The sequence below is a fragment of the Sinocyclocheilus anshuiensis genome, unplaced genomic scaffold (assembly GCF_001515605.1).
Source record: "Sinocyclocheilus anshuiensis isolate Anshui unplaced genomic scaffold, SAMN03320099.WGS_v1.1 scaffold263, whole genome shotgun sequence".
Taxonomy (NCBI): domain Eukaryota; kingdom Metazoa; phylum Chordata; class Actinopteri; order Cypriniformes; family Cyprinidae; genus Sinocyclocheilus; species Sinocyclocheilus anshuiensis.
In genome coordinates, this window is record NW_015549593.1 from 655,224 (window position 1) to 672,067 (window position 16,844).

General features: G+C 36.8%; 1 protein-coding gene across 3 annotated transcripts in view; it reads left to right on the forward strand.

Annotated features, from left to right (window-relative positions):
* The window catches only part of LOC107658234 (mannosyl-oligosaccharide 1,2-alpha-mannosidase IB-like), a 105,996-nt gene that overhangs the window by 13,694 nt on the left and 75,458 nt on the right, over window positions 1-16,844 (forward strand). For all 3 annotated transcript variants that reach the window (XM_016446698.1, XM_016446701.1, XM_016446700.1), the window contains one exon: window positions 8,167-8,425. In XM_016446698.1, coding sequence (XP_016302184.1) covers window positions 8,167-8,425 — 259 coding nt within the window. The remainder of the gene's footprint in view (window positions 1-8,166; window positions 8,426-16,844) is intronic.

Below are 16,844 nucleotides of genomic sequence, written 5' to 3' on the forward strand. Positions count from 1 at the left end.
TAACATTTCAGTCTCACGCTTGAGGTATTCGGCCAATCACAACGCACTGGATAGCTGGCCAATCAGAGCACACCTCGCTTTTCAGACCGATGAGCTTTGTAAAAAATCAATGCTTTTCAGAAAGGCGGGGCATAGAGGAGAAACAATGTACAGTATGTGGAAAATTATGTTTTTTGAACCTTAAACCGCATAAACATTATATGTCATTGCGTGTCATTATATTTATCGAGTTGGCTCATGTGGTTTGTTTCTCGCTTCAGAAATGTGAATTAATACCTGGTAAGGGAGCATAGTGAGCATCGATGCTCCCTAGTTTTTGCGGTGCATTGTGGGGTTTTTTTCAGGGAGCGAATGTTCCAGTGCACTTGGAAGGTTTTTGTGAATGAGACAGCCCTTAAAATGGCCAACTCCCTGATCAGTGCTCTGACTACTGAACTAGGGAGTTGATTGAGATGCACCCATTTGCTTCTAGTTTGGTTTTTCCATTAAAGTGATTAAAAATGACAGAGTCCACTGTGCACAGCTGTCCGTCCTCATGACGCAGCTTTACATCAAATAGGACTGGAACGGAAGACCTGGAAGTCAGAAAGGAGATTTGTTTTTAAAACGAGGCATGAAAAATGTAGGAAGGAATTTAGAGAAGCTCCGCTTCGCTCAATTGCTGTCCACTTAAAGGCTGTAGTCAGACCTGTATGCATCATTTGATACCAGGAAGCTGTTACTCCCCAGAGCAGCTTCAGGCTGAGACTGATACATTAAGAAACTGCCACACAGTGTTGTCTTTGAACTCTTGAAAGGCAAGATGGGCCGAGAAAGTGAGGGATGGTGGAAGAAGGCCCTTCCTGAACTATATATTGGAAATATGAGTTTCTGACCTTATTTTCTCATTTCTGTGAAATGGGCCAGTATCCACGTGGCTCCACAGGTGTAGGTGGTATTTTGTTGAAAATGAGCTCAGTTCTCTAGGGGATTGCATGCAAGTATGTTCACAAACATTTGCTGGCACTGTGGATCTGTACTAAACTAAATACTAATGGAAAGCACATACAGTCAGCTGTTTTATTAGTGGGCAAGTTAAGCAGTGTGTTCCTTAATAACAGTGCTGAATACTTCAAGTTTTCCTCGATGATACAGATTTCTATCAGTGTGTCTACATGATCGCGTGTACTGACGGTCGGTCCGTGCAAATTGAATGTGGACAGGAGGAGAGTTCAGCTTCACTGGAGACGCGCGATCGACAAAATTTTAACTCGTGACTGATTTCAAATTATGCTGCGCTTTATGCATTTGCCCACTGTCATATTCATGTCATTTTCACTGTGTTCTGTATGTAAAATGAGTGTTACCTTGGCTTTATTTGAAAAAATAAGATTCCCAATGCACACAAACTTCCCAGAATACTGAGTGCTCTGTTGGTTACAGTGTTTACTTCCTTTTTAATTATATTTTTATCAAATATTTATTTATTTGTGAAAAATACTTTGTCTTCTAGAGTATAATCGCTTCCATGCCACACCTCACTGATGCTGTAATTTGTGCTCCAGGAGCCCCGACCAAGTATTGAGTGCATAAATGAACACACTTTAAAGAATTTGAGCTTTTCTGTTTTGCAAATCCATTTTTTTTTGATTGATCTTTTGAAATATTCGAATATTTTGAGATACTGGATTTTTGACTTTCATGAGCTGTAAGCTCTAATCATCAAAATTAAAACAAAAACACTTTTGAAATGTTTTACTTTGCATGTAATGAATCTATAGAAAATATGAAAGTTTCACTTTTTGAAATGTTTACAAAAAAAATGAACTTTTTCACGATATTCTAATTTTTTGAGATGCACCTGTATACTGCGCTTTATCCATTTGCCCACTGTCATATTCATGACATTTTCACTAGAGCCCGACCGATATGGGTTTTTTGGGGGCCGATGCTGATACCGATATTAGGGAGTAAAAAAAGACTGATACCGATATATCGGCCAATATTCTTTGTGTAGGCTATATTATAGTACAGTATAGTCAAAAGTTTGGACACACTTCCCCTTCGTGTGTCCAAACTTTTGACTGGTTCCGTATATAGAATACAGTATATAGCCTTCATAAACAGAATATATGTACATAAACACATTTTTTGCAATGATAACTCAAATGTGGTGATCAAACACTTATAATGATGTGACCAACATAGGCCTATGTAGTGGAGGCAGGGTATTTAACAATTTATCAATAAACTTTGTTATTCAAAATGAGTCTGACATCAGTGCACTTAACAGTAAACTTCACTTCACTTATTATAAGTAACTTAACACAAATAGAACAAAATATATATAACTTCAACCCTCTACATTGCGAGTAAATCACTCGCATATGCGACTAAATCTTCACTCTGGGCGACTAATTGATGTATAATATTAGCCAATGGCTAATAAATAATTAGATTTTACTCGCCAGTGTGTGAGTTGGAGGCTGAGTATAAGTTTAGCACAGATATATTTTCACTCGTGCGCACGACTCGCTGATGCTTTCTCTCGCACAAAGTGAGAGAGAGAGAGAGAGAGCGAGAGAGTCTTACATAACATGCAGAATTGATGTGATACATGTAAACGATATTCTTTGTTTTATTTTCCTGTCAAAATAACGGAGTTCCTTTGGAATTCTTCAGCTTTTAAGAAATGCCGGGTTTTCCGGTAGTGGGCGGAACTAATCCGCAAACGACAATCTCATTGGCTGGTGCTCACCTATTATCGTCCCTCATTTTGATTTCAGCAAATCAGTTCGAGCGAACGCACACAACCTGATTAATATTCATGAATCCAGAAGCTATGTATATGTGTATGTATGTATATATGTATATATGTATGTATATGTATATGTATATGTATATATGTGTATATGTTCTGACCTGTTTTTTATTTATTCATCAAAAATAAGACAAATTCCATGAAACGCCGCGTTGTACAGTAAATTCCGTTTTTATGACTGGATTCCGCGATTCTGTTCATGTTTTCTGCATCGCGGAAATCATAGGGCCCTACTAATGTAGCAAACAAATATGATAAGCTCATTGTGAGACTCGTGAGAGTAAAAGACAGGGACATTGCTATTTATTTACTTAGCATTGAGTCTCTCTAACTAGGTGACAACATAAATAGAACAAGGCATCAGTTTACTGCATCCAGTGTAGACAATATACACCGTACGTGCGCCGTGCAATGTGAAGTGACCGATGTGATAAGCATGAGTTCTGGGCTGCGGCGCGGCCGGTATAAACGCCGGTCCAGCCGCGATCAGCTCTGGTGGCCGTAACACAGGCTTTAATGCGCCGCAGACGCGTGCTGTGATGCGCAGATCAGCTCTAGTCTCTAACGTCACTGAATCTCCTGTTAAAAATAAGCCATCCATTCATCATATCATGCAAAACTAAGAATTAAAATCATTGTAATGTGACGATCAAATATAGGTGCGGGTGGGTGGCGGGCGGATTATTTAAGCAGCGGACTCTGGTGAAGTTTGAGCTCATCCGCGCATCTCTACGCTACACTGACCTGGGGCCCGTTCTTCGTACGTCGCTAACTCAGGTAGCTGGATTTGATTGTTGACGATTTGGCATGATCTTGGATTGTTGTCTTACACACATACTATACAGATAATGTAGAATCGTGCATTAATTTGAGTGATGACAGCTATTATGGGAGTGGCTTGGTTGAGCGCAGGAGATGCAGATAAAATGATTAACATGATCTTGAGCCTTAAGAAACTTAACAAATCTGTTCAAATATAAAATTAAATGAATTGCTAATTACTACATTGAAATAAAAATGTAAAGCCTGTACAAATATTAGAAATCGTGAATATAAATAATTAGGAATCATGTAAAAAATGTAAATAAAATAAAATACAGTGCACATTTCATTTATCTATTATAACATTTATGTAGTTTTGTTCGCTTGGCTGTTTCCTTATAAAAGTCAAAAAATTTGTCAAGTTTTTCGTCAGGTGTCTTTTTTAATGATATGATATTACGTTGCTGTCTTGCCGCTAGCCAATCGCTGCATTGCTGATCGTGGTTTCGAGTATCGATACAGAGCCCCTTTTAAACCAACCCATGAACGCGCAATTATCTCATAACTCAATCCAGCCATACTATTCATCAACAGCAGGTGCGTTCGAAGAACCGAATTAGCCAGATCCTGATTAGTGCGATGATATCATCTTGGATGTGACATTTCATCTCGGATGTAATAAGCGACGTACGAAGAATGGGCCTCTGGGTCGCCAGTAGCAAACAATGGAGCGCGCTCTGCTGGACAAACTAAGTAATTACACCATTCAGAAGAGTTTAATCTGCGTTATATGTTCTGTAAAAAAAAAAAATTTCATATCGGCGGCATATTCGCCAATACCGATATATCGGCGACAGGCTCATATCGGCCGATACTATCGGCTAAACAATATATCGGTCGGGCTCTAATTTTCACTGTGTGCTGTATGTAAAATTAATGTTACTTTATTTGAAAAAATATTCGGCCTATTCCCAATGCACACAAACTGCCTAGATTACTGAGTGCCCTGTTCGTTGCAGTTTACTTCCTTTTTATATATATATATATATATATATATATATATATATATATTTAAAATATTTATTTATTTGTGAAAAATACAGTAATAGGATAACAGAATCAAGAAGTTGTCATCTCAAGTATGTTTGTTTTACGCATTTATTTTTTTAATTCATTTTCAAATGATTTTTAATATCTTAAATACAAAAGTATGGATGGATGGATGGATGGATGGGAGGGCTTTATATTGGCCATCGGTCACCCTGCTTTCTAAGATATCGGCATCAGCTGTCAAAAACCAATATGTCGACCACTAATCCTGATCAAAGCCTAATGACGGGGCTGAGGAATGGGTCTGTCTGAGATAAATTGGGACTCCTGAGGCGTACAGAATTAATCTGCTGTACCAGAATGAGAACCTGCTTTACACCCGGAGAGCCACACACAGGGGATAACAGCTCCAAAAGTGCTTCTGGACCCATTCTGCTGTAGACAGAGTTTGGTGTACTTCTGCGATAAGCCCTCACTAGTGAAGCAGCTGAGGTTTGAAGGTGGATGTGTGGGTAGGTTAAAAATATAATTTTACTGTATTTTAGTTTTTGCTTGACTATGAATGCTTGACTGCGATGGTTGAAATTATGGTACTTTTCATTTAAACCATTTCAGAGCAAATAGCCATTACTGTAAAAAAATGCCTACTATATTTATCAAACAAGACTGAAATATATATATACATGGAGCACTTTTACTTGGAGCTCATATAATAACTTTACTTTCCAAAGAATATTCCAGTTAGAGCTTGTTGGGAACATTGTAGGTGGGTTCACATAATGCCTGGAAATTATGGAATTTCTCATGAAAAGTACGCAATGGATTGAGCTAAACATGTTAATGCAGCCACACTTTGATTTGCCCTGGACTGACTTTGTCTCAGTTGGGGTAATTGATTCAGACAAATGTTGACATGCTTCTAATCGCATGTTTGACATTATAAGCCTTCCATGAAATCACCTAGACTCTAACTTAGCTTTGAGAAGCCTTTCAAAGAGAGAGATAATGCAGCCAAAAAACTAAAATCCAAAAGAATTATGTGAGAGGGGGCGAGTGGTTGCAGGCTGAGATTTGTAGGTAAATCCATTATAGTGGGGCATTACTATAGACATTAGATGTCTTTACTCTAATGCAATGCAGAGTGTTATTGGTGTTTACTGTCATTAGCGAGGCCTAATGATCCCTCACAAGGAGCCATTAGTGCCCACATTTTTCCAGTTCACGCACGTCCCTGTTTGCAGACTAGCCCTTTAACCCGGTCATCAAAAATGTGCACATCAGCACTCAGTAATGCTTTACTGTAATTAAAGTTCTTATTCTCCAATACAATGACGCTAGTGTTCGTCGTATATATCTTTTAAAGGGGTCATATGATGCTGCTAAAAAGAACATTATTTTGTGTATTTGGTGTAATGAAATGTGTTTATGCGGTTTAAGGTTCAAAAAACACATTATTTTCCACATACTGTACATTATTGTTTCTCCTTTCGCTTTCACAACGAAGCACACAGCATCTTTACAGCATGGCGGCGGCAACAACAAAATTACAGCGAGAATAAAAGTTACGCCTTCTTTCTTTTCGTGAACATTTGGGCGGCGTTATGCAAATCTTTCCAGATAGTGACGTAGGTATGTGGGGGCGTGTTAGAACGAGCCGTTTTAGGTAGGCGTGGCTGACTCTTAAGTTTTATAAAGAATATCTCTTTGGATTTGAGACTTTAGTCTTTGCAACTTTACAGATCTTCTTTATGCACCAAGAGCTTGTAACACTCCAAAGATTGGAGAAAAATTTCAAAGAAAAATTTAAATCGCATCATATGACCCCTTTAAGCTAATGAAGCACTATGATGCAAAATAGTGGCTAAATATTATCAATAATAAACTATGCATTTAAGTAAAGCATTGAAATGAATGTTAAGACAGCATAGATTAGCAGATGTTTTGTCGGTCTTCCCCACTCAGTCTTACTGTCACCTGGCGAACGTTTCCAGGCCGTAAATAACAATGAGTGAACCAGTCTGAGATAACCCGCGTCGCCCCAGCATATCACTGTCTGTGTCACTGTATCCACCTGACCTCTTTTCCTTACAATCCCCTCCTGCTCTCTCTTTAGGCTGGTGTGCTTCATTGATTCACAGGACCTAAAAATCTTCTGTCTCTCCACCCTTATTCTTCTTTGTGTGTGTGTGGCATCAGATTATGTTACTTTGTGGCTTGTGTTATATGATGAGTCTCTTGTGCGTTCTCCCACACTTCGCCCCCTTAATTGCTCTTAACTACATGCATACTAATGAAAATAATATTGTTGTAACACATTGTTTCTTTTAATACAATTTTAGTACCATTTATTACAAAGCACTCTGGGAATGATTTCTGAATAACCTCCACGCTGTTATGAAAAAAAAACAGCCAGTAATTATGGTAATTTAAGTCACAGAGTCCAAGTACATATGGTAAACACTGTTCATTATAAGTCGAACACGAATGGATGTAATGATTTGCGGTTCACTCATTTAGTCAGATGTTTATTCAAAAACTACTGATTCAGTATAAGGTTCTTTAGAATGATCTAAACCGATGAATCTTTCTGTCTGTATGAGTTTCTGACTTGTATGCTGCATATTTGTTTTTTCGTTTTCTGTCAGCAAAGTCAATGCAATTGAAAGACGTATATGTCTGTTTATTGTCTTTGTTTTATTTCACAGTCTTCTCCGGCTCTTTTAACCCATCACATTTGATTCAGACTGCAAGCTTATAATGTATGAATATAATTTATTTTGCTTTGGAGCTGTAGATTTAGCAGGGTTACAGAAACTTGCTCTGTTTTTCATTTGCAGAAGAAATGCCTGTGAGTAGATTGTCTGCCTCATCATAGAAGCTGTGAGCAGTGTAAAAGTCTGTGATTATTGTCCCTGCAGTCATATCTCCATTTTTCCCCTGACTGGAAGATTTATAACAATAGAATAAACCTATGTTGGTTTGTTGGAGAGATTGATGAGGTTTGTTTGTTGTTAATGTACTGTCCTCTGTGGGAGGAGTTCATTTCTTCCTTCTGTGTGTATTTGTATAAAAATACAATTAATCAAAAATAAAGTTTAAAATAAGTTTATTTTAATATATAATTTTTTTTTCTGTGATGACAAATCTGAATTTTCAGTCTTCGGTGTCACATGATCCTTCATAAATTTGTATCTTTTTATCATTTTTATGTGATGGTTTGGTACAAAAATATTTATTTTAAAGGAAAATCTATTGTAACATAAAGGCCTTTGTCAGTTTTTTAAATCCAAGGTCTTGCTAAATAAATGTATTCATTTCGTTAAAAAATTCATTTTACTGACCCTAAACTTTTAAACAAGCCACGGATGTGTGTATGTGTAAAATTATACTAACAATTTATATAATATTTATACTAATATTTATATTAACAATTTATATAAGTTGAACATTTTATAAAACATTTTATATAAATAAAATATAGACTGGCTCCTACACTTTTTTTTAATTGCAATTAAAGTTACTCTTTACTGATATATTTCACTGTGTGCTTGCAGGGAAGAAGAGGAGAGCCTTCGTGACAAGATCCGGGCAGATCATGAGCGGGCACTGCAGGAAGCCAAGGAAAAGCTCCGCAAATCCAAAGAGGAGCTGAAGGCAGAGATCCAGACAGAGAAGACCAAGGTAGCCGAGGACCTGAAGAAGAAAGATGGACCCAAACCACTGCCTCCAGTATCTATGCCCAAACTGGTAGGGGTCAATAATGGTGACCCAGGGGACCCTGACACCAAGGAAAAGAGGGACAAAATCAGAGAGGTGAGAGGAGTGTGTGTGTGTGTGTTTACATGCTTTAAACTTGCAAGCACACTCTACCTTCTAGTGTTTGCTACTCATGTAGATGTATTCTCTCTCTGTAGTGCTTTGGTTGGAGATGAACGGAAATTGTTTTGTTTGTTTTTAAATTTAACAGTTTTTGGCCATTTAATCTGTTGCATATTTAATCAAACCAGGCTCGTCACAGGCATAATTATCAGCTTTTGAAAATGGGTTGCAATCTTGGATGAGAATAATTCTGAGAGAGTTATAGCCACTGGCTGATTCGTTTTAAATGCTATTACAGATTTCCACTGATGTAATGTAGAGTTTGATTTTCATTCTTCCAGATGTACCACAAAATGTGTCTTACTGTGTGAGATCTGTTCCCAAATGAAGCAGATGTCTATTGGAGTTGGAGTTAGAGTTGTTTGCTAAGGCAGGCATTACGGCTCCGATTCTCATACTCAGGGTTTGGGATTTCTTGCATCATTCATTTTACGGACGCGAATAATATTCAAATCTACTTGACTTTTAATATTGATCAAGTTTAATGTGTTTTAGTTGGCGGTGACACTTTAAGACCTCTTACATAAAGCTCAACAGCCTGTGGGCTGCAGATGATGAGTCAGCACAGCTTGCAGTAAATGCCATTATTTTCACTTTCAAATTGCTGCTTGTCTCTAATGAGCCCATAAACCTGGAAATAAATGTTTTCTTTTGTTTAGTACTTTTTCTCCCCACATAAGTGTGTGTGATTGAAAGTGATGGTTATGTCCCAGGAGTAATTGGTGTCTTTGAGTGTAAACTGAGATGATTGTTGCAGTAGAGCTTTTCACCGTGCAGCTAAACTCTGTCTAATATCTTCTGTAAATCCCAGGTTAAGTCACTTTTAACTCATGTAGTTTTGAAAGAAACCAACCAATTTTAACCTGTTATCAAAAACTGCTCTGTTGTCATCCAAGATGCTATCCACCCTGCACAGTCTCCCTTCCTCAATTCCTGATCAAAAACACTACTGTGATTACTGGTTGAGAGTTAAACGGGTATTCAGTAGTTCTTTAGCTAGTATTAGCATTGCCCTAATTAAAGTCACTTGAATCAGCTAATCAAGGTCTTCAGACTCACTAGAAACTTCCAAGCTTGTGTGTTGAAGTTGGTTGGAAGTTGGAACTAAACTTTGTTGACCCGTTGGCCCTCCAGGAGCAGGATTGGACACCCCTGGTGAACACCATAAAGTGCTGCAGTGATGACGTATTTTTGTAGGCCAACCTGGAAGTTAGCACCACCCTGGTTCCTTCGATTAAAAAAAACAATAGGATTTTCCATTGGCTTTTGGATTGTTGCAGGAAATAAGCTCTGCGACCAACAAAAGTTTATTATCCTTACACGCTTCGTTCATCATAATCTTCACAAATGAACATAACATTTATTAATTTTGAAGTCTAAATACAATCGCCAGCCAAGTAAAAATCTAAACATAGGCTAAAAACGAACAATACCACAATCGCACAACAACTTTCAGTTAAAGACTGTTAGAATATTTTGTGAGAGTGTGAGTATAAACACGTTGAAGCCGTAAAAGTAGACTAGTGAGTAGCCTCTCACTCTGTAGTCACATGTAGGCACTTGTTAACAGCCACTAACCAATTTGTCTCGTTTGATTCAATTTGCATAGTTGATTGTTATTTTCCTGTTTATTACTTTTTTGAAACAATCTGTATTGTATAAAGTGCTATAAGTAAAAGTGACTTGACTAGTAGTTAGGGCTGGATTTTGACACAAATTTCACGATTTGATTCTCATTCACAAGCTTTCGATTCGATTACCGATTCGATTCGATTCAATATCGATTATTTTGGATACATATCATGTACAGTACATGCCAAATTTTCTCAAGGAAAAAAAATCTCTCAACTAATGCTGTAAAATATACATGAGTCAGTTGGTACTACATTATAATATTGAAGGTTAGAATTGACTGATTTGTGCTGTACAAATGCTTAAATTGCACTTAATGAAGTTTTTATAATAATTAAGTTACAATTACTTCAGTTAGTTTTTTTTAAATATACACATTTAAATAGTGGCTGTCATAAAAACTTGGAAGGATTTATTCAAACACAAATAAAGCATTAAAGAATGGTAAAAATTATAATAATGGTATATGGTGCATATATTTAGCAAAATGCTACTCTCTAGAGTTTATTTTTCTGGCTGACTATCGAGTTTATGGTCACCAAATATGCTTTCTGAGGTAAATGTGATGTTACATGAATTGTTTACAAGCTGTTATATTGACGTCTTTGCGCGACTGAAACACTAATTGAGAGATTACATGAGACAAGATACGGATTGTAGAGTTGTAGTCTTTCTTTTAACTTACCTTCGGATGTTTAGTCATGTTTATTTTCTGCTGAAACTGGAATTAATGTGGAGGAGATGATCAGGTCACGTGCGCCTCGCGCTGCCGCGTCTGTTGTACTGAGGCGCTACAGCTAGTGTTGTCACGGTACCAAAATTTCAGTATTCGGTACCAATGCCAATGAAAATCCACAGTTCTCTGTATCAATTTCGGTACCAAAGCAAAACACAAAAACATACTAATTAAAAAAACACAAAAATAAAATGTACAAAAATCAATGCCATTCTTTATACTTATTTAAAATTGTTTCAAGTTTTTCCGCAAGTAATAAAAGTATGAAAAAAAAGTAAACAAGTTTCACCCAAAAGTTTTTGTCATATTTCTGCTGCCGCTGAAAAGCATATGTAAACTGTTGTCTGTTTTAGGGTTTGCTGGTGTGTTTCAGGATCTTCTTCAGCCTGCAGTTGTAAAAGGAAAATATAATATACTCAAGTAAAGCAATGGACTGAGTCTGACCAAATGCAACATTAGATCATTGACACAAGCTATAATTTAACTTTTCAGTAAATAACAAACCTCAGCTTTTATAATAAATTTTGATAAGATTACATATATTTTAAGTCAAGTGTATATCAAATAGATGGACACTGTAGTATTAAAAACACTTTACAATAAGATTCCTTTTGTTGGATAACATGACCTATCAATAAACAATAGTTATATAGCAATTATTCTTCTTAGGGTTAATTTAAAAATGTACTAATACATAAAATCAGTTCAATCTGTTAAAATTATTTAATGCACAATGAACAAACATGAATGATCAAGTGTTTGTATTAAATAACATTCAAAAACATTAATGTTGTAAAAAATATATTGTTCACTCACTATAAGTTGATGTTAGATAGTCTATACAGGAAATAAAATTTGACTGTACTTTCATTTAATCCAAACTGTGTACATATTTAGTTATCTATACCTGCTAGAGTTATCCAGCCAAGAATAACAACTAACCAACTAGCTAAAAAAAAAAAAAGCCCAGAACTGTTTTTCTGACGGACTGATATGACATAAACGCTGTTAACCATTTGTACGTTCTCTAACACGCATATTTTAGATTCACAATTCATTTAAAAGCCTCTGGTGTGTAAAAATAGTAAATACCACCATGTCCTCCTGTTTTTTTTGCCCTAATAAAAGTTATAGGAGCATTAAATAGTTCATAAAGAAACTTAATTCTAATGCTCATTATATTAGCGTCAGCCGCGCATATGCTAACTACTCAAACGGCGATGTTGATTTCAATCCGTCATTCAAATTAAAATATGGAATAATATTCATAACAGAAGATGGAAATATTAAAAATAAAATTGAAACTTACCTGCTTGAACTCTTTCATTTGATCCGGGTGTCAGTCTTTACTCGTCAAGAACCGGGTTGACCGGGTACTCGGTACCACCGGTACTTAAAAAAACCTGGTACCGTAACATTTTCATTTTTTTAAGTACCGACTTGGTACTGAAGTACCGGGTCTTTTGACAACACTAGCTACAGCGATCTGTCACTCCACATTAAACAGAGCCAAAACAGCATTTATTGTTTGAATACTGCAATACAATGGACATAAATTTAAATCTGAAATTGTTTCATATTTAAAGTACCAACGCACAATGCTTATTGCGATTTATTGGATGGGAGGTGCGCTTCAATGTTCTGTTCATTAACTGAAAACAGGCAAGACTAATTGATTTTTGGAATTTAAGAATCAATATTGTTTCGTAAAAATGAGAATCTGTTTTAAGAATCGATATCGTTTTGTAAAAATGAGAATCGGTTAAAATCGAGATATCAATATTTTTTACCCAGCCCTACTAGTAGTAGTAAATATGCAAATAAATAACCAAGAGTTTACAAATGTAGTATGAAAAACATGACTACCTTTGATTAGTTACTAGCCCCAGGGTAATGTGTGAACTAGTGCTGTGTTCGATACATCGATACGACGATGTATCGTCACAGAGATTTGACGATACGAGTATCGATACAGCTGTCCCAGTATCGATATTGTGGCACGTGTGCAGCAGAGGACCGCGCTTAATTTGAATACAAGAACAACGTTTAAAACGGAGTAGAAAAGTGCAAGGTTTCTAAAAAATAATGAATAGAGCATAATATATAGGCTACAACAATGTTTAATCTTGCCGCAGAGGAACACAACCGGGGTTGCCTGATATAAAGAGACGTAATCCCCAAAACAGAGTTTCCCACTTGTGCAATACGGAAACATCTGCTAAACGTGCTACTTACCTTTGTCAACCTGGCAACCCTGTGTACGCTCGGTCTCTCCACTGTGGATAAACGTGCTTGCTTTCTGAAAACACTGGCTAGCTTGCAGTTTAGCGATCTCCACTTTGAATGTCTGAGTGCGGCCGCAACGTGATCTGACTGAGCGTGTGTGTGCGTTAGATTCAGTGAAGACAGCGCATAAGTTTAGAACTCTTCTAAATTTTTTATTTTTTTTTTAACGTAGAGTGTAGGGGTGTGCGATATATATCGTCTGCGATAATATCGTAATTGTTGTTTTAACGATGTGCGATTTGACATTAAATCAGTTTAAACTTATTGGAAAAGATTAATTTCTATCAGTATGAACTGACCACCACACAGAATATGAAGAATATTAAAAACATTAGGAGTCAGCTGTTTTCGGCAGTCCTTAAGGTACCAGCACAATAACACACTCAGCAAAATATCGTCTAATTATCGTTATCGATAAAATCCCAGAAAATATCGAGATATAATTTTTTGTCAATATCGCACACCCCTACGTAGAGAGTGTGTTAGTTTGTGCAATAATAACCTACCAGCAATGTAAATATGATTTTTTTATATATTAGAATGAGTACATTACAATATAAAATTATTAGGACGAGTACATTATTATTTATGGGCTTAAAAACAAGATGCAAACAATCAGAATATTGTACCTGGTGGGGAGTGCCCAATGTAAACATGAAACCTATGCCATAACCTATATTGTACTGTGGTTCAGTTATGGAGGCCCTTCATAATGCAGAGGTCAACTGCCTGCTCTGCCAATAGTTAGAAATGGCACTACAGTATGCAGTGTTTAATAAACAGCTGTTTTACTAAACTCTTCTGAGGTGAAATTCAATGCAGTCCCGTATCGTGATACGTATCGCACCGTGGCCTCTGTATCGTGATACGCATCGTATCGTGACTTTGCTGGTGATACACAGCCCTAGTGTGAAAATTATAATACATGGAATAAGGAACAAGATTGTTTACCCAGGGTTAAGAATGAGTTGTGAAAAGTCCGTAATTAGCCGTAATGAGAGGTCTGCAGAGTGATGTGGATGAGGGAATACAGGGCACTGCAATCTGCTCTATCTGTGTGTTAATGTGTTTTAGATTGGGAATATGGGGTCTTTATGCGCTGTGTAGGTTATAGAGGAGACATCTGCATTCATCCACCACCTTTTCTTTTATTTTCTCTTCCTCACACTCGCATAGATACATCCATTTGTATGAATACCCTGCAGGATGAAATCCAGCATCCCAACATCTCTCAGCGGCCTGCTCACAGCGGGGCCATGTGCTGCTTACTTTGGCGCCTTAACCATCTTTTACGCTCTTGATGTGTGTGTGTCCTGCTTTCATTTAAATGCACTTTGTTACCTTGATGCACATTATTACTCCAGCTTCCTAAACCCACCTTTTCCATAGCCTTCAGTTTGCATCATTGGCCATTTTCTCTGCTTTCTCAGAGTGAGTGAGTAGCACACTGGCTGCTGATGACACTTCTCGCAAAAAAAAAAAAAAAAAAGACTCTCTCGTTTGTCAGTGAATTATGATGAAAACTAGACCAAAATGTCCTGATGACATTTATTTCCACACAGTTCTCATTGCTTGTTTTAAATGCTAGCAGCTGTGTTTGTGTTTGACTAAAGAGCTGTTACGGTTTAACCGCAGCTCAGTCCAGTATTAAAAGTGTGTGTGTGTGTGTGTGAGAGTGAGTCTAGGACAGTGCCTTGCTCATCACATTCATGAATTTCTCTCTCATATATTTTTACTTTTATGCTCACCCACACATGCACTAGTTCACAGCTCTCACGTTAAATAATTACCTCACACAAAATGCTAACACGATTTCTCACAGATAATGCTAATACACTAGTTTCACTTATTTAATGCTAACACACTAGATTTACTTGACTGTGTCCTAACAAGATGTATCAATACAACATGGGATAAAAGGTATTTTTTCCATGTTAGAGTTTTTGTCTTGACCAGCCAAAACAGCAGTTGATGGCTCAGTGATTATCTCGGGTATGTTTTGTACAATATTATAATAGTTTTGTTTGAGTTTGAATATAATTTCTGCATGACTTTAATAGTCATAATTAAAGAAACAATGGATCATTTTCCTCAGATGTTGAAAATAACTTCAAACTGTGAACCCTGTGTAAATAAACAAGTGTATTAGATGGCAAAGATTGTATCAGTCACTGAGTATGTTTGAATAATATTAAAATGATTCAATATTCATGAATTTGATTATGTACTTATCTGTTTTGTTAAGAGAGACCGTGTTTGCAGAGAGAACCCACCCACACACTCTTCTGCTTGGCTGTAAATTGTGATTGATTTTGTTGCGTCTTGTAGCCATGTTGCGTCTGATGTAGACATAAAAATTGCTTATCAATATAATCTTAGCGCATTGCATTTGGTTTGGACACAGTGTCACACAAAACTCTAACACTAGATTTACTACTCATAAAATGCTAATACACCAGAATTACTTCATGTATACTACCCAGCAAACATGCCCCTTTGGGGCCTGTGTGGGCCCACTGCAGACAGAAAATCTAGCCCATGTGGGCAGCCCACTGTGGGCCCCGATACAGGCAGAGTACACAAAGCAGAGTGGGCCTCCAATGGGGCCAATTGTGGGCCCATAACATCCCCACAGTATGTCCACACTGTGGGCTGGGTGTGGCCACAGTGGGGCACTATGAGTGTGCTGTGTGGGTCCTTAACAAATAACAAATTTAGTTTGGTCCTGCTAAGTAGAGTCCCAGCCGAAAATGTGTACCAAGGGCCCCAGTAGACCCCACAGTATGCCCACACTTTGGAGGGAAATGTGGGCATAAACCTGTGTAGGCCATTGTGGCCTTAACAAATAACAAAATTAGTTTGATTTTACTTTGTATCTGCAGAATGCTGCAATATTCTTATTAATACAGAATAATTGCACATGTTAAAAGTAGAAGTAATAAATTAAGAGTCATACATTTCAAATACTTTCATTTATTCACAGCTATGTAAAAAAAATGCAGAAAACACACTACTGCTCAAAAGTTTAGGCTCGGTAAGATTTGTAAATGTTTTTGAAAGAAGTCTCTTATGCTCACCAAAACTTCATTTATTTTTTTAGATATACAGGTAAAGCAGTAACATTTATGAAGTATAACAATTTATAATAACTGTTTTCTGTTTTAATATATTTTGAAAAATAAAATTCTATGATGTTTAAGTTGAATTTTCAGCAGCCATTACTCCAGTCTTTAGTGTCATTCAGTCCAACAGAATTTTTTAAATATGCTGATTTGGTGCTCAAGAAACATGTTATCAGCATTCTTGAAAACAGTTGTGTTGTATATTTTTGTGGAAACTGTGATACATTTTTTTTTTTTCAGGATCCTTTGAATAGAGCTTTTAAAAGAGCAGCATTTATTTGAAATAGGATTTTTTTTACAAAACAGAACAATGACCAATTATAACTACATCATAACATTAAGTAGATTATAAATCAATCCCCTGAGGGGCACCAGTAGTGCTCTGCCTGATCTTTGATCTTCTGGTTCTTCTGCTTCTTCCACCGTCCCAAGTCTCTTACATGACGGAGCCACTTTAATAGAAGTTTCCATTTCAGATGCTGTGGCCTGGCTGTTTTTTGTTCAGCATCTAAGTGAGTATGTGTATGTGTATATATATATATATATATATATATATATATATATATATATACAGAGC